Source organism: Cyphomyrmex costatus, unplaced genomic scaffold (genome assembly GCF_001594065.2).
Source record: "Cyphomyrmex costatus isolate MS0001 unplaced genomic scaffold, Ccosl1.0 scaffold196, whole genome shotgun sequence".
Lineage (NCBI taxonomy): Eukaryota > Metazoa > Arthropoda > Insecta > Hymenoptera > Formicidae > Cyphomyrmex > Cyphomyrmex costatus.
This window is the reverse complement of record NW_017275998.1, coordinates 866,176-889,782: the sequence shown is the minus strand read 5'-3', so window position 1 is coordinate 889,782 and position 23,607 is coordinate 866,176. Positions and strand designations below refer to the sequence as shown.

Below are 23,607 nucleotides of genomic sequence, written 5' to 3'. Positions count from 1 at the left end.
TTAATTTGGATTATGTATTTTTTTGTTACAGAATCATCGTAGCGACGTTGCAGATGTAACTCCACTGTTGCGCATCGAGTCGGTGAGTGATTAATTAACGTTATTATTGGGGTATGGATGTGTGGTAACTTTATTATAATAATATATTATATATAGAAAGAGAAAGGTATACCTAGATACATGTATACATCAATTCAATAATAGTAATATACAAATTTAATAGACAAGAAAGTAACATTCCATACATCCGTTGCCCTAAAATGGATAAGTTTTAACAGATTAGGATAAACTTAATCTTGGATCCCTTTTTATTGTTGAATATATTGTGCGTATAAATTTATGTGCATACGAAAATACGTTCGAATGCACATACATTTCAAATGTATAAAGGCGAAATTTTTTAAGAAATTGAGAATATCATGAGGATAATAGAAGATTATTATTTATTCACTCTTATATTGATCGTTTAATATTTTTTGGTTCACATTAAAACCGAGTACATAAAAATTGATTGGATTTTTATGTTTATAAGTTAAAAATATACAATTATATAATTTTTTAAAGCTATGAACAGATTAAATAAAACTATAGAAGATTAAAGTATGTTGATTTTTTCATTTACAACTGTTACTTAAATTAACTCATGGTATTCTTACATGATCAAATAGAAAAAAATTAACAAAATCTTAGAATAGAAAGAAAATATAAAGAATAATATAAAGTAGTACAATAGAATCACAGAAAATGCATATCAATAAAATATAAATAAGGGGGGATGGATACATATTAAACCGTATAGATTAAAAAATAGAGAGAATCAAATATTTATATATATTTTGTATATTAAATAAAAGTGCAATATTCTAGTAAAATAAAACAAAATGTAGAAAAATGGTTAAAGATATTACCTACATTAATAAAAAAATTATGACATTTGGATTATCTCATAAAGATTGAAGATCTGAGTGTTACATATTGTTTCATTATTTTTCCCATCTATCCCATTCCAAACAATTATCTAAGATAAAGTTTTACAAAAGTTAGTGCAAAAAAGTAATTGCGTATAAGAAGATATTGTTTTCTAAGTAATTTTATTTATTACCTCAATTCATAATTGTATGTTTTATAAAATAATAACAAACGTTTTGATATTGAGCGATATATTACAAACAATTCTGCTTTTTGATATAAAACGTTTTAATTTCTAATTATTATTATCTCTCTCACTGCTCTAACTTTAGCCTAGACTGTTATAACTTATCCATACGTAGTAATTGGTAACTGGATTTTTTACCAGTTAAAGTAGTAAAATGACGTAAGATTCAATTTACGTTTTATCACGAAATAAAAAATGAAATTTACCTAATAACTGTTTTATAACTGTGATCACAAATTTGCGTTACTTGAAATACTTTATTTCGAAATAATTATTATAAATAAATAAAAAATAATTCTAATAATTACTATAAAAAGGTATTTAAATTGATATTACTTTTTTTAAGGGAAATTTATTATCCCTATCGAATCTTGCGTCATTTTTCTGAATTTCTCATCTCCGAATGCTTTCGAGATGAAATTCAGTAACGAATCGATCGAATCGATGTAAATGGGCCTTAGATTCTATCAAATAGCAGTTGATTAAATAATGTTCTTTTTATTTATTTTTAAATCAAGATTTTATTTTCATTTTATAAAGTTTACGTAAAAAACAAATCTAAATTTCATAATATTCGCGATAGAGCTTTTTTGAATCAGATCAGTATATAAATAAAGATTTTTTTAATTTACTTTTATTTTTAATCAGATAAATATATTTTAGTAAATAGATACATATTTAATTACGCAGAAACGCGAATAAAGAATAGATACAAAATTTAACCGTATATTAATGAAAATATACTATTTCATTAACAGTTTATTTTCGTTTAGTACAATTAATTTCATTAATATGATGGCCCTTCGCGACGCGTCCGTGTTTCGCGCATCGAACGAAAGCGTAAAGATTTTACGCTTATTGCCGGTGATAGTCGGCAGGCAAAAAGGAGTTTCTCCTTTTTATATCGATTTCTGGTATACGAAGCCAGAAATTATTGGCCAAGATCATCAAAAGGTTAGTTTAATTTGGCCAGAAGAAAGAAGACGAAGAGGATCTACAAAGGTAGGTTGGTATGTAACACCAATCAAAGGTACGAAGGTAAATATTAAATGTAAGTTAAATAGTCTTAGTGTCGAGACACTACCGTGTCTCTTGATATTTGGGAGGGTAATCACTTTTGGGAGGGCAAAATTGTCGAAATATAAGAACTCGCAATCTAAATTGCGAGTTCTTACATTTCTAAAATTTTCTTTTTCGTTTAGTATCGCGTTTAGGTCATCCCGCTTATATGATATATAGGCGAATAGGCACGAAATAAAAATACGGGTAGGCAGGACAATAGGTATGAATAGGCTAATTAATATACTATATAAATAGGGAAATATAAGTCCTTATTCCGTTTCACACACGATGCGCAAGATGTATAATTTTATCCTTGTCATTTACCGAATACTAAAGAAAGATGAAATGGTACATCATTCGCATCATACGTGAAACGAAACCATCCATAGATATCATACAATACTTGATAATTGGAAAGAAGGAACTAAAATTGAATAAAACTTTAAATTTTATTCAATTATCAGCATTCTGTTCCAATTAGCAAATATGAAGATAATATGAATTAATAGTTTTACATTTTTTATTGTATTTTCAGCAACTCTTTATCGAGATTTAATTTAACAATGTAAAATGTTACACAGATATTACTTATGTAACGCATTAATGTTGTAATTGTAATTTAATTTTATTGTAAATAAATGTTTATAGTATTGGATGCGTAATGTAAAATTTATGTAAACTATGTCCAGATAAATGCCATCAAATTAATTTTTGTAATTTGTACAATTATACTAATAAATTATACATTAATTAGACTATTAAAGTAATATATATCGGATTTTTGAATATCCTGAATTTAATAGCATTTATCTTGGCTCAGTACACCAATTTGTTGAGTTACTGCAAATTATACGAAATCGGCGAAACGTATAACAACAAGAGATTTTGACACATATGTAATTTTAACTCTTTTTTAATTTGAATTTTATTTTGAATATCAAAAAGTCAACAATTTTAAGTTACTTCTAATTTTGGTGAAAAATAATCGACATATATTTTACATTTAGTATATAGATTTATTTTTATTAAATAAAATGTAGTACAAGTTTGAGCTTTGATTGAGACAATGGTTAAATATTAACTTCTCACTCGTAAAATTTTCGACAAGTATATTTTTAACATTACAGAATTATAAAAATATATTATCATTGGTGATTAATTTTTTTATATGTAAGGGTCTCATTATTGTATCTCCGTCAGATAATTGTCAGTAAATGCCTGGTTCATATACTGATGGAAAATCGAAATTATTTTCATAATGAAGCATTATTCTTCGTTGTTTTCTGTAAAATCTATTTGCGAAGTGTAGTTGGTTCCGTTGGAGATTCTTGTTACAAAATCGGAATTAATCCTGAAGGTTCTATAAGCAGTTCTCGCGCAGAAATAATTTTGTCAATGAGTCAATTACAATTATATTATCTACGATATGTATTTTAAAATTAAGTTACGAATTAATTTAGTGGTATAATTTAGAAAACAATTTTCTTCGCTTTCTTAATTTTACTAAATGTTCTCCTATTAGTAATAATGCTAGTAACAATACTGTCTTAATGACAATAAAACTTTAGTATCTTATAGATATATAATAATATATTTGTTTATACATTCAAATTTCATACAAATGATTTACTTCAATTTTTTTTACTTATGTTTTAATAAAAATGTAGTTACGAATGTATATATTAAATGCTCTAACAGTTAACTGTTTTAAAAATTATTTTCAGGTATTGGACATCCCGCTATTCTAGGATATTAATTAATTAATTAATTGCAGCTTCTCTAATATGTTTATATATCTATATTTATAATAAAATGCATGCACGTATTATAAGATTATATTTAACAAATTTTGATTTTTGTGTCAACTTAGATAAACCAAAATGTTTTGTACTCTTTCAACAATGGTATCATGAATACATGAATTTGATTAAAAAAGTGTGGATACAGAAAATTCGAGATAAGTCGAATGGGTACCCTCATATTAGCGGGATTATAATAATTAAAATGTTTAGCCTGAAATATATGCAGGAAATATTGTCACATTTTATATAATAATTATTTCAATATAAAATAATAGAAAATAATTCTTTAAAATCCCACTATTATTGGGTTCGGCTCATCTCGAACAGTTGGTACCTGAGACACTTTGTATCCACACATATAAGAGATTACAGTAATACATGTATTTTATTATTATTAAATATATTCCTTCGTAACTACTATTCAACAAGGAAATCATTCTATCCATTCATTTTCAATAAAAGATTACAATTTTTAGTAATGGCAGAACATATATTTTCTTGCATACAAATTTTAATATAATGTTAAAGATGCGATAAAAATGGTAATTGTAATTGACACGCTGCTAAAATTATCACATAAACGGTCAGGAAAATTCGAGATTCACACACCTGTAACAAAATCTCATAACAAGACCGTCGCTGTTTGACGGATTGCTTAACTTTTCTTTGCGAATAGATTTTATGAATTTGACGTAGAAACGGAATGTATTAAATTCGCTCCCTACTATGAAGATTTTTCTTTTTTGTATCGGATATTAACCAGCGCGCATCACAAGATAAATATATTAAATTTTATTAGATTTTATACTTAATAAATTTTATAATAAGTCAAGAGTTATAAAAACAAATACGATTCAATTACTGCTAATGTTTAATTAATTTCATTTATAAGTATTTTCTAGAAACTATACATTTAATAAAATTATGTGTTCTTATACGTATTTTCGACGTTTTCGTATAATCCCACTTTATTATATTATATAATGTAATTTTTTAATTATGTTCTCTCTTAATATGATTTTTCATGTATTTTGAACAGCATTTATATTGTATATATTATCTATGATTGTAAATATTATTATTATTATATATTGTCACTGTTATTGTAATATACACATAATTATTGTACATATTATAATTATTATATTATTAAATTGAATAAAGAATTATATCCAAAAATAGCATTAAAAAGTATTATATTTAAAATGTATATAAAAAATAAAAAAAAATAAAAAATATATATAAAAATATAAAACAACAAATATACTTATAAGTAAAAACAGGCTGTTGTTACATTTACGATGGTCCGTTTTTTACGAGTAAGTATAATTTATAAAGAAAAGAGGACCGCCGATAAAATCGACGGGGGTGGTGGAGGGCCTCTCTAGCTCGTTTTTGCTAAATAAAACCTTAAACTGTCACACAATATATGATTGGAAAAGTTTTAAATGTATTCAAGTTCTCTATGTACTAATTACTAATAACTATACATATATTTAGTGAGAACGGGCTAAGTTAACATAAAAAAACAACTTCCTAATTATTCAACTTCCATTTTTATACAGACACGTATTAACAGACAAAATTCGTGAAATTAATTTGTTTGAATATTTGACTTCAAGTTTCTTAAAAGTCAGCAATTTTGATTACCCGAACCACGTCCACTTTCGACGATACGATTTTATCGGCGAGACGGCGGTTCACGAAAATGGACGTGGTACGTAGTTCCTGCAAACGTTGGTGCCGCTAGTGTACGGGGAGTTAGAAGCATTACAAGAAAAAGGCCTCCATGGCCGCTCTCAGGTTTCTCTCTGACGCTAGTATATAACAAACAAAACTTTCTTATTCTAAAAATGTGCTTCCATGTTTCGGCTCATTTTTCAGTCGTCTTCAGAGACAAAGTAATAACATAAATACAACGAGAAGATAGACGCCTGGGGAGTCCTACACATCGAGGTTCTATAATTCTATAATATATGAAGGGATTTCGCGTGTTTCGAATATTTGTGAGAATTGGCGCGAGTACCGTTGGACCTCTGGTGGCGGTCGCCTCTTAATCGATTATACTAGCGTCCTCTCGCGGTAACCACTTCAATTTTAGCAAAAATATTTTTTAGGGCGGGGGGGAGAGGCTTGAATGATAAACAAATAGACCAATCACAATCGCAATCGCTACGGGAAATAGAAATGTTCGAAGACGCTAAACCATGATTGGTCGGTTCCCTTTAATGGCAAGTGTCTCGTTGCTGTCCTTTTTTTTTACGCGTGAGATGCTCTTGACTGTTGACAAATTCTCGATTTTGCTCTGTTTCGCGAATTAAAGCGGATAAGCTTATCGCTCGGAATATCTTTGTGCCGCACATAAAATCACTTTTAGTCTCCGTTCCACACCCTTCGCCGTTTCTTCGAGCGAGAGTTCAGCGATTATCGCGAAGTGACAAAAGTGACATTTCCTTTTGTTTTGGTCGAGCTTCCACGTTTCGTGTTAATCAGCTGTTGCGATTTTTCGAAAGATTGTACTGAATAGGGCATAATGCTCTAAGTGCTAATTTCTGAAATTAGTCGAGCTGAATCCTTGGAAAATGAATTTCTCGGAAAAAGGACTGGATAGCTTATTCAAGGAAGAATGGATGTCGAAACTGGAGGAGAGCACGTACATACAAAAAATGTCAATGAACAATCTAATCATGAACTATCTAATAACAGGTAATGAATTCTAAACTCTATCGCAATATGAAAGAATCGTCGAAGTAATGAAATATTTTGATGATCAGAAGGGTTCAAGGAAGCTGCCGAGAAGTTCCAGCAGGAGTCGGGAGTAGGTCCGACTGTAGAACTGAGCTCTCTGGATGACAGGATCCGTATTAAAGACGCCATACATAGCGGTCGTATTCAGGAAGCGACAGACTTGGTGAATCAGTTGCATCCTGAATTATTGGATAACGACAGATATCTCTACTTTCACCTGCAACAGTTGCACCTGATCGAACTGATACGCACAGGCAGAGTCGAGGAGGCGCTTCAGTTTGCCCAGGATCAACTCAGTGAAGCTGGCGAATCAGATGATAATATATTGTGCGAGTTGGAACGTACATTGGCACTATTGGCTTTCGATGAACCACATAAGAGCCCGTTCAGCGATCTTTTACATCCCACACACAGGCAGAAAGTGAGTATTGTTGGAGTACCATGGCATATAGAAAAACTTGAGCAGGAAGACTCTAATAGTAAAGGATTGCAAAAGGAATAATATGGTGTAATAAGCTGTAAGTCTTAAGAAATCAATCAATTACATTTGAATTTAAGGAGAATAATTAACTATGATTGGTAATTTCTTATAGTTTATACAGCTTACTCCACAATATTACTCCCAGTATAGATGATCCATAAGGAAATCAACATGTTGGATTTGCTGCTGCTTAGATTATGGCCTTATGATTTCTACTGTGATTGGCCAATATGTTTACTTTTTACGTTCTATAATAAGCCTTGCTTTTTACTAATTTCATCTTGTTACGTCCTCATTGTTGTATCGTTACAGATTGCAAGTGAATTGAATGCAGCTATATTGAAAATGGAACATAGGGAATCTACCAGCCCCCGTCTCAATAATCTGGTGAAGATGATATTGTGGGCTCAAGAGGAATTAGATAAGAAAAAAGTAAAATATCCCAAGATGACCGATATAGGTAGTGCCACAATTGAAGAAACAAAATAATTTTACAGTAGACAGACTGAGCATTTCTCGGTTTTATTTGTGAATGCGATAATGAATGTCTTAAATTGACCTTTAGATGTAATTTTGTGTAAATTGCTGTTCATTTTGTAGGAAATTATATTAGAATTTTAATCCTATATATAACAAATTAGAGAGAAAGGTGATGTGTAGAACCATTAATCTATTATAATAAGAGTGTAATATGATTAAAGTGATACATCACTCATTGTTACAAATACTATAAGAAATAAGAATGATTATTGCATTTATTTCTTATGTCTTTCGGAATGTAATATTAACATAACAGGTATTTTCAGAGTTTGTGTACATGCAATATTATTTGCTAGGAATAGACACAGTAATCATGCGCAAATTAGGACTTACATATGACTTCGGCTCTTAGCCTACATAATTGTAAAGATACATACAAATATAACATATGATAATATGCATATTACAATAATCTTAAAAAAGTAACAGTCTTCACAACCTTATCATAATGATTTCAAAGTACGGAAGTTTATTTTTAGGATAGTAGATAATAATTTTATTTAATCTTTAAGTTAAAGTGTCCCGTTTAAAAGTTTACTTCCAAAAGATTAATATATTGTTCATCGTAATTTCCTTTCTACAATTTTTAATATATTTCAAATGTAAAGAGTTCAATGTATAATTATTACTAAAAAAAACAACTACCAACCAAACACATATTCCATTGCTTTTGACACTAAACTGGCAGACTTCTGTGGAACATTTTCTGGCACCTGCGCGGTTTGCGGGCTAAAATGTTGATTGTAGCCCGCTGCTAAAGATCTCAGCTTCCGTCGTCTCGCCGTAGGCGATGAGTTGAAGGGAGACTGACTGATTCTACCCATTGAAAGTGATCTCATACTTCCGTTCAATTTGGTACGGTTTTCCTTGTCGCAACCCAGAACGACACCCTCGTCCGTACATGGTATGACGCCGATCATAATCGTACCCGAAACAATACTACCATTGCACATAAGAGCCTTTTGTGCTTCCTGCTCCGACGCACACTTCAAGTGTATCCAATTGCTTTGGGGTTGTGGAGCTGGATGTTTATCCACTATACGTACTCTGCTGGAGATGTGAGATAGAACAGCGTTGACATCAATTGGTAAGAAACCGAAAACCGTTACCCATTGCAGTAGACTCTGCGACTCGCTCGTGCTCAAATTGAGCGAACTATCTGGAAATACCAGCGGACTAGTTAATGTAGTCATCATGAGTTTGGATTGATTTATAGGTGTGGTAGCTGGATTTGTGACTGCCACAGATGACATGTGCGTGACTTCTAGAGCGTCGAATAGTCCTCGCGTAGGTGGTCCTCCAGTGTGATTTTTTGTGCTTATCTGTGGCGTGCTAGGAGTCGTAGATCCAAACACTGCCTTCTGACGATTAGATCGGTAATCTGGAGAGCCGTAGGAAACGGATGACATCATACTGGTATTGGTGATGTTCAAATGACGTGGATTATCTTGAGGACTTATTATGTTGATCTTTGCTGGCTGGAATTTTAAAGATAGATATTAGCAACGTAGACTTTGCATGTTTTAAATTAATAATAAAATGTATTTCTTACAGTATTAGTGTCACCCAAGAGAAAACTTGGCAAATACGAGGAAGAATTTCCTGGACTACCAGGACTCTGAACAGGACTATTCATTGGTGATCCTAGAGTCATAGGCTCCATCTAATGGAATGATTAATTTTACAAAATTTGAGTAATAATAAGAAAATATTCTATTCCACATTCTAAAAAATTAATATAAAGTAAATATTATTTTATACAGAACGAGAAAATTAAAAAAAATTTTTTTAATTATTTTTAAACTGGCATTAATATTTTCAACTAGACAAACTTGAAATATTCTGATCGTATTATATTCGAATTTTTATTTAAAAAAAAATGTTTTGTCTTCAAAGTGTCAATTAATTTTATAAAGTTCGAGTAAGATTCGAGATAATAATATTAACTAAACTTTATTTTAATCTAAAAAGTCAACACAAAAAGTAATTATTATTTTATTTTATATAGAACGGAGAGAAAGTTTTTTAAACTTTTTAGGTTATTTTTAGCTGACACAAATATTTAAAATAACTAACTAGACGACCTTGATACACTTAAGTCATATTATACGTGGATTACTTACGGCCTCAAAAAATGTTTCACCTCCAAAGTCACTTACTAATCACTACGAGAAATAATAATTATTTTTTTGGAGGAAAAACGTTTTCGGTTTTATCGAATTCATCTACGTAAAGAGGGCTCTGGAAGTCAGCTGGGAAAAACGGACGGACGGGCGGGCGCGCGCGGAGCGAATCCCCAACCTCGATGGATCCTTGATGACGCCATGATCTACGTCGCCGTGTCGCACAGCCGCGGAACGTGTAGGCGCGGATCCAGCCAGCCAGGCCCCCTTTTTTAATCATGAGTATCATCGGCCGCGGGTCCTTCCTCCGGACGTGAGAACGCATCAGCGACCGCTGTGTCTAATCCGGTAATCGCTCGCATCCCGTAACGTCCGTCCGTCCGCGCGGATCGCGCCTCTTGACGTTGCGTAAAGAGCAGAGCGGTAGAGATAAAAAGCGGCTGCCGAGGTGTGTGCCCGCGTGAAGAGGATCACGGCCCTCTTATCTCCCGCACGCGCGTACGCGTGTGACTCGCCGTGAGAAAACCTAACCCGTGGACCTGTGAGGGATCGAATTCATCGGCGGGGGTCCGCACGCACCGGTCGCCGCGCGACCCCCCGGGGAGAGGGCTCCGTTGACTCCTGGATCATCATCTTCTCTACCTACGCTCCGAATACGGAAACGGGCGATCCCTCCTCCCTCCCTCGGCTCTCCTCCCCCCTCCAGCGAATGACACATCTCGGTGGAACGAACCGAAATCGTAAACCGTAAATAATAGCCGTCAAATTAGAGATAGATCCCGTAGATATATCTGTCGTATCGCGGTATGTTTGACGTTTTTCCGATGACAAATCTGTGATTTATACATGTCCCTCTTTCTCTTTTCTGTATTAGAGTGAAATCAAGGTTATACATGTTTGCTCGTTTTTTTTCTTGCAGGAGGATAGCAAGAATGTCTGTGCCACCACCGCCACCGCCTCCGCAGGCCGGCGCTTCTGCTGGCCCGCCGATGGGCGATAACAGAGGTTTATTATTGCAGTCTATAAGGGCAGGAAAAACTCTAAAGAAGACTGTTACTGTGGATAAAAGCGCACCTGCAATTGCTGGTAAATTATCGGGATTAAATTATATACACTAAGGTCGGTATTCATAGTCAGTTCTTATATTCAAGACCGTCATAAGATCAGTTTTGAGGTGTCATGAACCAATCAGACAGCTGCATTAGCATCTTAAGACATCACTTAAGACGTTCTTAAAATAAGAACGGACTGTGAATACCGCCCAAGAATGGTGTTCATAGGATGGTATTCCTAATCGATTCTTATATTTAAGACTGTCCTTAAGTATAGTCTTAGATACCATAAACTAATCATTAGCTAATCAGCATCTTAAAATATTACTTAAGACAATCTTAAAATAAGTACATATTGCTTAATTCTTATTTTAAAACTATCCTAAATAAGATGCTAATATAGGTTTTCTGATTGGCTTATGATAACTTAAGACTGTACTTAAGACAGCCTCAAATATAAAAATCAGAATGGTAGTATTCATAGCCAGTTCTTATTTTAAAACTTTTAAATAATATCTTGAGAGTCTGTGGCCAATATTCATAGTTTGTTTTTATTCCCAGTGTTAATTAATGTCTATGCATTCTGTGATTGATTGAAATTGTACTTAAAATAGTCTTCAATATAAGAATTAATTATGAATACTGGCCTAAGAGCAAGAGCATGCAATGGACAAAGTAACGTCAACTGTTGTGTCATTTATGAAAAATCCCTGACAATACATAAAATTATGCACATGACATAATGTTAATTGTTTTTCGTATATGATACAAGAATTTGCCGATTTTATCTATCATTTATTCGCGTTCTAAGCTTTCCAGCAAAAGACATAGTAAAATTGTCTGCTATATCATTGTCTGTCAGTGTTAAATAAAGACACAGTTGACATATGCGTCATTTCATTGAATATCAAGAAGGAATCATTGAATACTAAAAAGGAGAGATTGGTATTTGTGCCACATATATATCTCTAAAAGGAAAACAGCCAGAGTAATACAGCGAATCATTTCGTCTTTGTTTAACATTGGCAAACAACAAGAATGTAATGATTCATTGTGTTCCAAAGTGTCATCTATATATTGTTAAAAAGCATCCTAGGTCTGCATATAGCTATTAAATTCAAAAGCAAAGTATATAATGTAATCGTTATAAAAAGTTATAAACTAACGAGAAACGCTTGTTTCGCAGGGAAAATTAAAGGCGAATCAACGAGCTCTTCGTTAAGCAATAATAACAGTAGAACTAATAGTTCTAGTGCAATTAGTAGCAGCAGCAGCAATTCCAGTAATGGTGGACCCATGTCGCTCGGCGGTTTATTCGCGGGTGGTATGCCAAAATTAAAACCTACGGGACTGAGAGGACATATGACCGAGAAGGAGGGACATAGTGTAAATAATTCTAGTTTTCTTCACTCGTCACCCGGATCGTCTCACAGCATAAAACGTGGCCCGCCACCAGTTCCGCCACCAGCCGCGCTAAAACCGCAGTTATTCAGTCAGGTAGAAAACTACCTGTTTAATCGGTTCTCACTATGTCGTGCGTATATCTGTAAAATATTTAATCTCACACAGGGGCAAAGCACCGATTCTGCGACGGTCACTCCAGAGGTTACGCCTAGAGGATTCGGGAAATCAACCATCGTGCCTAAACTAGCGTTGTCTGCCACTTTGCACAAACCGTCACCGCCGCCTAAAAAGCTGAGTTTAACGAGTAGCGCGAGCGTGGCGAGAGCACAGAGTATGCGACTACCGCGATCGCCGCCGGTCCTGGTGCCAACAACACCGTCTTCTTTGCACCAATCGCAGGATTGTTTGAATGAGGCGACAACGCCGCAGCCCACGAGACCCGCGAATCGAATTCTCAGGCCGCCCGTGACGAGGCCACCGTCACCGCCAATTTCGCGAGTGATCGTGCCTACAATGAGACCACCATCGCCGCCGGCACCACCAGCCTCGCGATCGCATACGATGCCCGTGACAGCCATGAGAGCGGCGCCGCCGCCACCGTCAAGGGTCACGGTGACCGCACCATGTATACCGCCACCACCACCACCGCTTCCACATCGTCCTGCACCCACGCATCAGAGATTGGCACCGCCGCCGCCACCGCCACCAACACCTCCTACCAGAAGTCTATCGGTGCGCAACGGCGGTGCTCAAGCAGGTTCTGTCGACCTGGAAACGCGATTTGCTGAAATGTTTCATACCGTGTCGAGTTTTCCGCAGCCGGAACCCTTCAGGGGTTTCACCAAGGTTTATAGTAGCAGGAATGGTAAGAATACTCGGCCAAAAATATTCTTTGACTTATTTCTATAGCACTTTACGCTTGAGATAAATGATGAGTTTTGTACATTCTTCTTTTAGTTCTTAGACTAAACAGAAACACACAGTGCTTTCTACACATTCAACACGTGTCCTTTAATCGTATCCTGAATAAGTATGTGCATGTTGCTAAAATTTATTACTACAATCCCTTTGACGCATATAATTTTTACTTTTTACTCACATATGCATGTTTTAATAAATACAAAACATAATGCATTATACATGTCACATTGTTTTTTTATGATATTGTTTTTCAAGGTTTCTTTCAAATCATTAACTTCTGTTGACGCTGCTTCTCTACTTTCCAGAATACAAGACATGAAGACATTAAATGCGTATGACACAAACAGGTTATAATTGTTTATAACCAGGCATGAATACATATATAAATTAAATTGCATGCTGCTAATTGCACTTTTATGAATATTCATAATGAAATTTATAAGTTTGTACATCGATTCGTTTGAAAAGTAATCGTGACATTTAAAAAATTACAGCAGCAAAGCAACAAGCACCAGCTCCTCCACTTCAACCATCTTCTACTCCTAGCACACTACATTCGTTAAATACTTCGTCTGGGAGTAAACAGTGGCAACACAATGCGACGTCTTTGGCATATTGAAATCTGTGCATACTTAAATCAATTGCTTCGTGCATTGATTATTGTTTAAACACTTCTCGATGCTGCCACAATAAAATAAAATATTAAATTAAGTGAGCGCGAAAAGGTGTGAATCGGCAAAGTATATAAAGTTTGAGAGAAAGAGATTTCGAGAATTCGCGAACCCAGTTATACAATAAAACGTTTTAGACAATATTTTCTGTACAGTTTATCTTAGAAAAAAAAATATTTAATATAGATTATAATACGTATATACATACATATATATATAAAATATATTTTATATATATGTACATGTGTGTATATATATATAGATATATAAAGAATCGTTAGAAACTTTAAGCCTGTTATTATCTAACAAAAATCTATAAAAGAGATTTAAGTGGAAGGCACATTTTTTTCATTAAAAAAACTACATACTCATTTATTTCTCTTAATCGTTGTATTATATTTTTCCTAATTTTATCTTTGTAAACTTAATAAAAATATCACGTCAAAATTATTAATTCAGAACATCGTATACATTGTATCGATGTATAATTCATTGGCCGTTGATAGTTATTTGTTTAGACATTAACAAAAAGTCAAAATATATAAAGATGCAACTTATTTTTCAATACTATAATAAACGATTGCACACACATACACACATAGCAGCAATTCGTTGACTTAAGGATATTGTATATTAATATTGTATAATAAAGATACAATCTTTATATATACGTGCAGGATATATGGTTATAGATATATTCTCAAATGAAATAGAACGTACTTTTATCTAACAATATTTTTTATTACTTTTTTTTTATAATGGTAATATCGAATGTGTAATTCAAATTCTATTACATATCAACTGTCATAGTCGAACGGTTTGTTTTAATACAATGCATTTTAAAGAAAAATAAATACAATAATGACAAATGCTTGTTTAGGACAAATAGTTACATTTTGTAGTTATCAAAAAGGAAAAGGAGAGATGTGTTAAATTAATAAATAAATTGCGCACATAACTGTCTATATTCGTTTCGGGGAAAAAATATTTAAAGAATAAATAAGTTACCTTTGGCGATGAAATGTCTCGAAAAAAAGTAAATAATAGCCGCGTGATATAATTTCAATTAATTAAAGGGAAAATACTCCTTTAAAACTTTGATCATAATGCATTACTCAGTATAAGACAATGTAAGATGACGTTAATATCACATTAGACAAAACTTAACGTTTTTACAATTCAAGCTCCTTTTCAATAATTCTACGATATTCGTCGAAACCTTCTTCAATACAGCCAACTGATCCTTCTCCGCAAACCCACAATTCTGTACAAACCATTTGGATCAAACGTTCGTCATGTGACACCAATATCACACCAGCCTGCAACAATAAAATATTGATTAAATTACGCACAATCGCAAATATGTGAAATGAAGGATTTTGAAATTGAGTCTATTAACAATCGTCATAAAAAACAGTAATACTTACTTGGCAACTGTTGAGAGCTTTACCCAACGCTTCGATCGATTCAATATCGAGATGATTCGTAGGTTCATCAAGCACTAGGAAATTTGGCATTGCGGCACACATCAAAGCAAATGCTACCCTCGACTTCTGTCCTCCCGAAAGAGAACTTATAACTTGTAGAGCTAAATTACCGCTTACACCGAAACTACCAAGCATTCGCCTATATTCTTCAATTGGTTTACCTGCCAGAACAAACACAGTGATAAGTGTCTTAAATGGGCTTAGCGTTTGTTTTACATTGCGAATATTATGCATACCAGGAAAATGCATTTGTAGCAATTCGACGGGACAAACACGCATGTCCAGTTGATCGACGTGGTGCTGACTAAAATATCCAAATTTCAGATTTCGATGAACGTGCACCGTACCCCGTGTCGGACTCAACGTGCCCGTAATAATTTTCAAGAGAGTAGTTTTTCCAGCACCGTTTTCTCCAACGATACAAATACGCGATTGCAAACCAGCAGTAAGATTCACATTGCTAAATACCACGTCGGTTCCGTTGTAACTGTACGAGACTTCGTTGAGTTGCAATATCGGCGGACTTAGCGGTTCAACGTCGGGGAAATTGAGGGTCACTTCACTCTCCTTTTCCATTGGCTTTAAATCAGGTCTGTCGAATAACGGACAAGAAAAAATGTAAAGTAAATTTCAATCGTAGACTAACGAATTATTACCCATGTGATCAAATCAGACTTACAATTTCTCTAACATCTTTATCTTGCTTTGTACACTAGACGCGCGATTCGCATTGTATCTAAATTTGTCGATAAATTCTTGTACATGCGCTCTCTTCGCCTGTTGAGCTTCGTATTCTCGTTGTTGATTTCTTTCGCGTTCGCCTTTCGTTTTCACAAATTGTTCATAATTGCCACGGTACGGTTCTATTTTCTGTCCACGTAAGTACAAAATATCGGTTGGTACCTGTTGAAGAGGTAAAGATAAGTGTGTATATTTATAGTGAAAAAATTGTTCAATATATAAATTAACTTTTAAAATATAATTTGAAAATGAAGATTAATCTCACCGACAACATGGGGTCTTTAAACTATTGATATTTGTCAACCAATTTTTTCTACCAGAATTCTGGTAGATGATTAAATGTATAAAAAATAAGTAAAATATAATTCGACTTTTATAATGTAAAGCTTGTTAAAAATTTAACAAATGTACTATTTCTCGAAGAGAAATCCTTATTGTTGATCGAAGAGTCTTTTAAAATTCTATGTTGCTAGGAGAGTTATTACATTATTAACATATCTCTCTTAACTAAATACGTCGTACTTACAGTGTCTAAAAATTTTCGGTCGTGCGACACTACGAGTAACGTTTTCGGCCACGTTTGTAGATACCTTTCTAACCATAATATTGCTTTGATATCGAGCATGTTCGTCGGTTCGTCAAGTAGCAACAGGTCTGGCTTGGAGAATAGTGCTCTCGCGAGAGCGAGTCTCATCCGCCAGCCGCCAGAAAATGATTTGGTCGGCCAGGACTGCCTTTCAACGGAAAATCCGAGTCCCGATAGGATCGCACTTGCTCTAGCGGGCGCCTTGTCGACTTCGGCTAACTGCATCGCCTCATATACCCGGGCCAATTCCTCGCCTAACGCATCGCCCGTCTTAGAACCATCCTTTTCTATTGCTGCTTGCAGTTTCGCCTCCTGACTGAGTAACGTGCTCCGTTCCTGATCGCATTCCAGAACGGACTCGAGCGCTGACGTTTCGTCGCCGGCTACTTCCTGCTCAACGTGCAACACTCGCACGTGCGATGGTATTCTCAGCTGTTTGCTAAAATCAATCGAGATTGATTTACGATAATCAGAGATATCATTTCCCAGAAAATAAGCTGAAATTACTTGATATTAAAATGACATTTTTAACATATTTAACGTTTTTAATGTATTTGACATCTGCTTGTTTGCTGGGAAACGACTAATAATGACATCACCATAATACCTCGATATCATTCGAAGCAAGGTGGTTTTGCCGAGTCCGTTTCTACCAATTAGACCGTATCGTCTGCCAAATGCAAGCGTCAAGTCAGCACCTTGCAACAAGACTCTATCGCCGTAAGCGACATCAAAGTTCTCTATTCTAATATCCTGGGTTTTGTTCACCCCACCTTTCGTCTCCATCCGACTATCTTTCTTACTTGTCATTTGACTGGCACTGGCAGCGCTTTCAGCCGCGTTATTGGCAATGTTAATACGGGAAGCCGATCCTTGCTCATTTACGATTCGTTTTTCCTGTTTCTGTTGCAACTTGGCCTCGGCTTTCTCCAGCTTCTTAGCGTCTACTTTCTGTCGCAATAACGAGCAAGATTAACATACAAACAATGCCTGGGAATAATTAATCCTCCGTTTGCAATCATATTTTATTCCCTTTGTCTAGCTCAAGTTCTTTTAGTATTCTAAAAATTTTCAAATAATACTTTTGAAAAATCGGAAAAATTCAGGTTGACTTTTTAATATTTTTATTACATTACCAAGTAGTTTTTTAACAAGATATTTTTGGAAAGAACTCTGCCTCTCTTTATTTTGGAGAACTTTGAGAAGAGAAATTTCTTGTGCCAAAAGAAAGATTGCAGACGGAATTAAATGTGAAACTAATGGGTAACACAAGTTGACACAAGTGATGTCATCTTTGTTACTTGCTGAATATTAAAGACAGAGTGACAGTGTTGATTTGTGTCACTAAATAGAAAGCATTCAATAATATACAAATAGTTAAAAATATCATAAAAGATAAGAACAATTGCAAGTAGCATTAATTACATTTCTTATTTGTAATAAACAAAGTACAACTATACATTACCATTACATCGTCCCTAGTTGTAACCCATATACTCTTAATCTGCTCGACTTGCGTTTCTAAGGTAGCAGCCAACGAGCCCAGGTGCACCGGAGCATTTAATACTTTGTTAACACCGTTTTTTCTCTTGTCTATGTCGTTGTCATTGTTCGAACTACCTTTCAATATTTCTAATAGCTTCATACATATTTGCCTGTATACAGAAAACAATACAATAAATCAATCTGCTACCAAGAAGGCAAGAAGTAATGAATCTACTAATTTACTAATACAAATTTACTAATACAACGAGTGGGAAGAAAACATGATCAGACTTTAGAATACAAGAAAAAGAGCCGTTTTGTTAGCTAACATTAATTATAGTGAGTTTGGTCTATCGCGCTACATTGAATTAGAATATTAAAGACTGCTTTATAGAAAGTATCTAAAAGATGTGCGAATTAAGATTTTTTGAAATCTAATCAAACACTAAATAAAACTTATAATTAATTATTATCATTAGATTAAACGTTAATATATAGATAATAAAACGATGTCTATGTAAGAAAATAATTATATAATGAAAAATCATTTTTACTATTCAAATCATACTTGATTCAATTCAATTAGTATTCGATAAGTTTGCACACATCTTCAGTATCTCAAGTATCACATAAGGTCTTCCATTAAGAAATTTTATTTTAAATTAATAAAAAAACAAATAAGTTTTTGAAAACAATTGAGATATTTATTCTAATCCAAAGTAGAAAAATTGTGCGATTAAACGTGGAATACAATATCAGCCAAAAATGGCTGCTTCAACTTTTCTTACAAATAGTCATTCCTTTGAGGAAATTTTCCATCACGTTTTCGCACAATTGCGGCTCAATTTCGCCAACACTTCGAATATTGTCTTTGAGCGCCTGAATCATTTGCAGAGCATTTGTGTAAATTTTATCCTTTACACAACCCCAAAGGAACAAATTCAGAGATATCAAATCGCACGATCTGGATAACCAGTTAAAGTCTTCATTATGCGAAATGACACATTCAAGGAATTTCTCCAAGAAATTTTCACTATATTTATAGTGAGTTTTCATTATTTCTATGCGTTGTTCAAGCGAATATCGATCCAATGTTATTAACCACATAGTAGTTTCTACTTGACACTGTCAAATATGACTTCCATCTATAACAGGTACAAAATGTCGCAAAATTTGAAATGAAACCTCCTAGTGGAAGACCCTGTATCTGTAGTGGCATAATTTAATCTTTGACAATGAAATGTTGATAATTAAATAGTGAAATTGATGTTGAATAATTTGATATCATTATTGGATATTCAATTGTTAAAAATACTTGTATGCTTTTACAATTTAATTACGCTAGTTCCATGTATGTACAGTAGTTTTCAATTGCACTAATCCTAATGTAACGCAAATGACCGAATAAATAGAAAATGACAAATGCGAACACATTACAGACCTAACCTCGTTTTCTGATTTGTCCGCCACCTCGTGCAGCACCTGCCCGATCGCCTCGTACACCTCGTCGCCGTCCTCGAAGTCATCCTTGGAGCTATCTAAGATACCTGCATGCGGAAGGATACGCGTGTCAAGGCGGGGTTAATCGGATATCAAACCGTGGATCTGATCGCGCATAGGTTATTCTACGGCACGGGAACATACCTTGCACATACTGATACAGGTCGTCGTCTATCGTCGGGAACTGGCTGCGGATGTATTCGCTACAGGTCGCCATAGTACTCGTCGCTCTATTTCCGGAGGGTAAACGTTTCAAAAAAGGGGGAGAAAATTCCAAGAGACGGGAGAGCCACGTCAACGAGCACCAACGAGTCTCGCTCCCTTGACAGACGGCCGTGTGTCAAGTTAAGTCAAGCCTCCGTCGAGCTGCGTGAACACATGTTCGCCGCCATCTTGGAACTCGCTTCTGCACGCGGTGGCTCAAGAGCGCGTCAACCGCGCGACGTTCCGCATCGGGATCGCGAGTGGTCGTCCTCCGGACGGTCGCTTGCGACGCTTTCCGCGCGCAAATCGCGAATTTCTCCGGGCGTTCAGCGCCGCCTCCACGACTCGTCGCGTACGAATATTTTATATCCCCTCTGCGTTCAACTGATCGCGGCGGTGGGTCACCATCTTAGAGCTGTCATATTGCTGTCAAACACCGAGCCACTGCTGACGATCCCACGGAGTCGCGTCGTCCGGACTCCGACATTCCGCCTCGGCGCGAGGTACGCGATCCTCGGACATCCGCGATCGTCGTACGGCGCGTTGACGGGTGGACGCGACCCCGCGATCCTATAGGTCGACGACGGAAGTCACGGCGCCATTCGTGATTCCCGGACACGCGCCCCGCCAGCTTCTTTCTCGCTGTAAATAATCATCGTTGACGGGGGATCAGGTCAAGTTCTCGCGATCGTTTTTCCGATGCATCCTCGTTGAGGGTAACATTAAGAAGCGAAGGAGAGAGAGAGAGAGAGAGAGAGGAGGAGAGCAGGAGGAGAAGGAAAAGTCGTTGACGGGGCACGAACGCCCCGCCAGGAAGGGACGCCCTGGCGGAGACTCGGAACGGCGAGACGACTGACGTCGTGAAGTCGAATGTCGAGGGATTGCGAGCGAACATGGACGAGCACGAGATACTGCTTCTTCCGCCCTTCTCAGGTGCCAGCAGCAAGGAGCGCGCCAGGAAGAAGCTGTGGCGCAGCGCGGTAGAGATAGTGGCGAGCGACGACGAGGATTCGGATGCGGACGAGCACGAGTGCGCCTTCTTCCCGGCTAAGCGGCACTGCACGCAGTTGACCAAAACCACCGAGGCTTGTTCGGACACGGTAATTCGATTCCATTGATATTCTGGTTAAGTGAGGTAATTTACAAGCTTAATTGATAATTGCCCAAGTATTTGATTTGTTGACTTCTTCTTGTCAACAAACTGTATCTGTGACTTTACGATATTATTTCATTTATTTTCTTCTACCAATGTATTAATTAATTTTTTAATCTCGGTTTCATTTCCTTTTTATCTTCTTCTAATTCTGACAAACAAAATAAAGAGTAAATTATATAATCCAAATTAAAGCTAATCGTACGTTAATGGCCTTATACACTTTTCTACTAATGTATATAGATTAACTTTAATTTTGGTTCAACTTATTCTTTATCATTTTCTAATTTTGAGAACTAGAGAAAAAAATGAAAAAGAGTAAGAATTTTAAAAAATGTTATCATCATATTGGTTAGATTGAGAATTTAATAAATTCCATACACATTTTATGTTTATTATTATTATTGGTATTAGCATTGTATATTTGAAGAATAAGTTGAACTGAAATTGAAGTTAATTTATATATATTAGGTGTAGTAAAAAGAAATTCATTATTTTTCTATGAAATCTATTGGAAAAATAATGGATTTCTTTTTACTACACCTAATATTAGTGGAAACAGATAGTATAGATGTTTCATGTATAGTATAATATAATATAGTATATCACAAATTATGCTCTATTTACATAAGCAAATTAGCGCACACATTAAAATCGTTATACACAAATTGATGTAAAAATATAAAGATGTGTGCTTAATTTAAACATAGAAACAAGTTAAACCACAAAATTTTCAGTATACTTTTTTGGCTGTTAGCTAAAATATGTATTTTATTATTCGAAATACTTGCATTCACTTTTACGATTATTACAATAGTTTTAATATTCACCAATGTGCACTACCATCAATTGAATTTGCTATTATCGTGGCTACATTGCGATGTTTATGCCAATGCTGAAAATCTATGTGTATGCATCTACTTTATAGATTTTCAGTACTGTCAATAAATATCGAAACACAGCCTCTGAGAAATAGTTATTGATTGTATACAATGACCAAATTTACTATAAGAAACTATGATCGCAACTAGCAAAATGTTTATTCGGCAACTATTAAAAGTTTTCTTCGCAAGGGTACTATTTCTTCAGATTTAAAAGTACAATCCAATTAGCGCAAAGAAAAAACTTCTAACAATTGCAAAATAAACATTCTGCTAAACACAGCCAATTATTCCTCTAGGAACAGCACACAAGTGCAGAGACGCCAGCCAGCAGCGTGGGAAATCTCGATTACGACGAAATTATATACCAAATACAGATCGAGGAGAAGCTAAAGTTATGGCAGGCTTTCCAAGAGGAAGAGGGATCTATGGATAATACCATCAATGAAGTTTTAGCTTACTACAGAATGATGTATCCGTCTGATCCTCTGAACGAAGAGTCTGTCGGTTCCAGGTTACATATGTCATACAGAGGGAACGAGATGGAGGACACAGCGGTGACAATGGCGATCCGTAATCACGGCTTAGTCCAGTCGGCCGAGCTCCCTCTTCAGCCTCATTACTGTAAATGCATAGGTGTTGATTGTTCCTTTTCGTCCAAATGTATGTATGAACTCGAGGACTTCGCGGTCTACAGTAATGTAGAAACGGGGCGATGCAATGCGTTGGATGCGGATAAAGTGTACGAGTGTGATCAGCCGGAAGACTTCCTGGAGCGCGCCGTAGGTGAGGCGATCAAGAAGAAAGGTCTAAGCGCTCTGAGTGTGGATTACGGTTGAATACACTTCGTTAACGTCTGCTCTAATTCCTTTGATGTATTTATATATATATATATATATACATAGTAGCGTAATACGTCCCTAATTGTTGTGCTCTGTAAACCTATCGCGACTTCGTTTTTGATAGCTGATTTTTGTCGTACGACAGTTACAATGTGTTATCCTATGAACGATAATCTCGAAAATACTTTATACTTGAATATAATATACATATAAACATTCCGATGTAATGACTCGCTTACGACAAGACAAGTTTGAACTTTATTTTATTTAGTAATGTGAAGTAATTCCGACGTTATTATAGCGACTTTCCGTTTATTAATCCTCTCAATAGCCAGCCATATAGTATTAATATACTTCGTTAATTATATTTTCATACAGAATTATTGGTATGGAGATATAATTATTGTCTCTCAAAATATAAATATATACATGTTAAATCAAATTAGCTTTGTAAACGATATATACTTGAGAAGCAGCTATTTTGATTATAGTATAAAATTTGTTTTAATCAGAAACGCATACGTTTCCTCTTCTTTGCAGTTGACTTGTAACTCGCATCTCCCTGTAATATAATTCCTACCATTGCATTAATTATAACATATAAAGCTTACACATTTTTTTTTTATTAAATACGACGTATTTAATTGCAAAACAGACAGAAACAAAAAGAAATATTTTTTTAAGCGATGATCTCGGAGAGATTATCTGTTCAAAAACAACCATTCAAATTTCATTCAAAATGGTTCAAATTACGCGGTTTTTTTTTAT

General features: G+C 35.0%; 5 protein-coding genes across 11 annotated transcripts; 3 read left to right on the top strand and 2 right to left on the bottom strand.

Annotated features, from left to right (window-relative positions):
- Nucleotides 1–6,602: 6,602 nt before the first annotated feature.
- Nucleotides 6,603–7,823, top strand: Hou (GID complex subunit 8 homolog protein Houki). The gene is made up of 3 exons (XM_018538684.1): nt 6,603–6,726; nt 6,795–7,189; nt 7,562–7,823. The coding sequence occupies exons 1-3, from the start codon at nt 6,603–6,605 to the stop codon at nt 7,736–7,738; spliced, it is 696 nt and encodes a 231-aa protein (XP_018394186.1). The 3' UTR covers nt 7,739–7,823.
- Nucleotides 7,824–7,955: 132 nt separating this feature from the next.
- On the bottom strand, nt 7,956–9,991 carry LOC108773053 (nucleoporin NUP53). The gene is made up of 3 exons (XM_018538771.1): nt 9,913–9,991; nt 9,342–9,452; nt 7,956–9,267 (listed from the first exon to the last, which is right to left on the bottom strand). Exons 2-3 carry the CDS (start codon nt 9,450–9,452, stop codon nt 8,431–8,433), a joined length of 948 nt encoding a protein of 315 aa, XP_018394273.1. The 5' UTR covers nt 9,913–9,991; the 3' UTR covers nt 7,956–8,430.
- Nucleotides 9,992–10,196: 205 nt separating this feature from the next.
- LOC108772979 (WAS/WASL-interacting protein family member 3) lies at nt 10,197–14,096 on the top strand. 5 transcript variants are annotated; one of them, XM_018538661.1, is made up of 7 exons: nt 10,197–10,260; nt 10,832–10,998; nt 12,151–12,461; nt 12,534–13,233; nt 13,326–13,398; nt 13,595–13,636; nt 13,784–13,910. In XM_018538661.1, the coding sequence occupies exons 2-7, from the start codon at nt 10,845–10,847 to the stop codon at nt 13,833–13,835; spliced, it is 1,332 nt and encodes a 443-aa protein (XP_018394163.1). In that variant the 5' UTR covers nt 10,197–10,260; nt 10,832–10,844; the 3' UTR covers nt 13,836–13,910. The 5 variants fall into 5 exon arrangements, with proteins under 5 accessions (XP_018394163.1, XP_018394161.1, XP_018394164.1 ...); XM_018538659.1 differs by lacking the exon at nt 10,197–10,260 and adding an exon at nt 10,286–10,659; XM_018538662.1 differs by lacking the exons at nt 10,197–10,260; nt 13,784–13,910 and adding an exon at nt 10,286–10,659 and having other exon boundaries at nt 13,545–13,623.
- Nucleotides 14,097–14,938: 842 nt separating this feature from the next.
- On the bottom strand, nt 14,939–22,497 carry LOC108773051 (ATP-binding cassette sub-family F member 3). Of its 3 annotated transcripts, none has more exons than XM_018538767.1 (9): nt 19,904–20,183; nt 19,701–19,806; nt 18,240–18,429; nt 17,382–17,725; nt 16,715–17,213; nt 16,127–16,350; nt 15,684–16,039; nt 15,388–15,608; nt 14,939–15,279 (listed from the first exon to the last, which is right to left on the bottom strand). In XM_018538767.1, the coding sequence occupies exons 1-9, from the start codon at nt 19,974–19,976 to the stop codon at nt 15,133–15,135; spliced, it is 2,160 nt and encodes a 719-aa protein (XP_018394269.1). In that variant the 5' UTR covers nt 19,977–20,183; the 3' UTR covers nt 14,939–15,132. The 3 variants fall into 3 exon arrangements, with proteins under 3 accessions (XP_018394269.1, XP_018394270.1, XP_018394271.1); XM_018538768.1 differs by having other exon boundaries at nt 19,706–19,806; nt 19,904–19,977; XM_018538769.1 differs by lacking the exons at nt 19,701–19,806; nt 19,904–20,183 and adding an exon at nt 22,459–22,497.
- LOC108773052 (uncharacterized) lies at nt 20,227–23,124 on the top strand. The gene is made up of 2 exons (XM_018538770.1): nt 20,227–21,063; nt 22,297–23,124. The coding sequence occupies exons 1-2, from the start codon at nt 20,857–20,859 to the stop codon at nt 22,834–22,836; spliced, it is 747 nt and encodes a 248-aa protein (XP_018394272.1). The 5' UTR covers nt 20,227–20,856; the 3' UTR covers nt 22,837–23,124.
- The last annotated feature ends 483 nt before the right edge of the window (nt 23,125–23,607 follow it).

Excerpts from the sequence above, each read along its gene's own strand:
- LOC108773053 (XM_018538771.1), bottom strand. The coding sequence starts at position 9,452 with ATGGAGCCTATGACTCTAGGATCACCAATGAATAGTCCTGTTCAGAGT. Across the intron at positions 9,268-9,341 it reads TCTTGGGTGACACTAATACT|CCAGCAAAGATCAACATAAT; the intron begins GTAAGAAATACA and ends TTAAAATTCCAG.
- Hou (XM_018538684.1), top strand. The coding sequence starts at position 6,603 with ATGAATTTCTCGGAAAAAGGACTGGATAGCTTATTCAAGGAAGAATGG. Across the intron at positions 6,727-6,794 it reads CATGAACTATCTAATAACAG|AAGGGTTCAAGGAAGCTGCC; the intron begins GTAATGAATTCT and ends TTTGATGATCAG. Across the intron at positions 7,190-7,561 it reads ATCCCACACACAGGCAGAAA|ATTGCAAGTGAATTGAATGC; the intron begins GTGAGTATTGTT and ends GTATCGTTACAG.
- LOC108773052 (XM_018538770.1), top strand. The coding sequence starts at position 20,857 with ATGGACGAGCACGAGATACTGCTTCTTCCGCCCTTCTCAGGTGCCAGC. Across the intron at positions 21,064-22,296 it reads CCGAGGCTTGTTCGGACACG|GAACAGCACACAAGTGCAGA; the intron begins GTAATTCGATTC and ends TTATTCCTCTAG.
- LOC108772979 (XM_018538659.1), top strand. The coding sequence starts at position 10,622 with ATGACACATCTCGGTGGAACGAACCGAAATCGTAAACC. Across the intron at positions 12,462-12,533 it reads AACCGCAGTTATTCAGTCAG|GGGCAAAGCACCGATTCTGC; the intron begins GTAGAAAACTAC and ends AATCTCACACAG. Across the intron at positions 13,637-13,783 it reads AATGCGTATGACACAAACAG|CAGCAAAGCAACAAGCACCA; the intron begins GTTATAATTGTT and ends AAAAAATTACAG.
- LOC108773051 (XM_018538767.1), bottom strand. The coding sequence starts at position 19,976 with ATGGCGACCTGTAGCGAATACATCCGCAGCCAGTTCCCGACGATAGAC. Across the intron at positions 17,726-18,239 it reads CAACTAGGGACGATGTAATG|AAAGTAGACGCTAAGAAGCT; the intron begins GTAATGTATAGT and ends TTATTGCGACAG. Across the intron at positions 15,609-15,683 it reads GCTACAAATGCATTTTCCTG|GTAAACCAATTGAAGAATAT; the intron begins GTATGCATAATA and ends TTGTTCTGGCAG.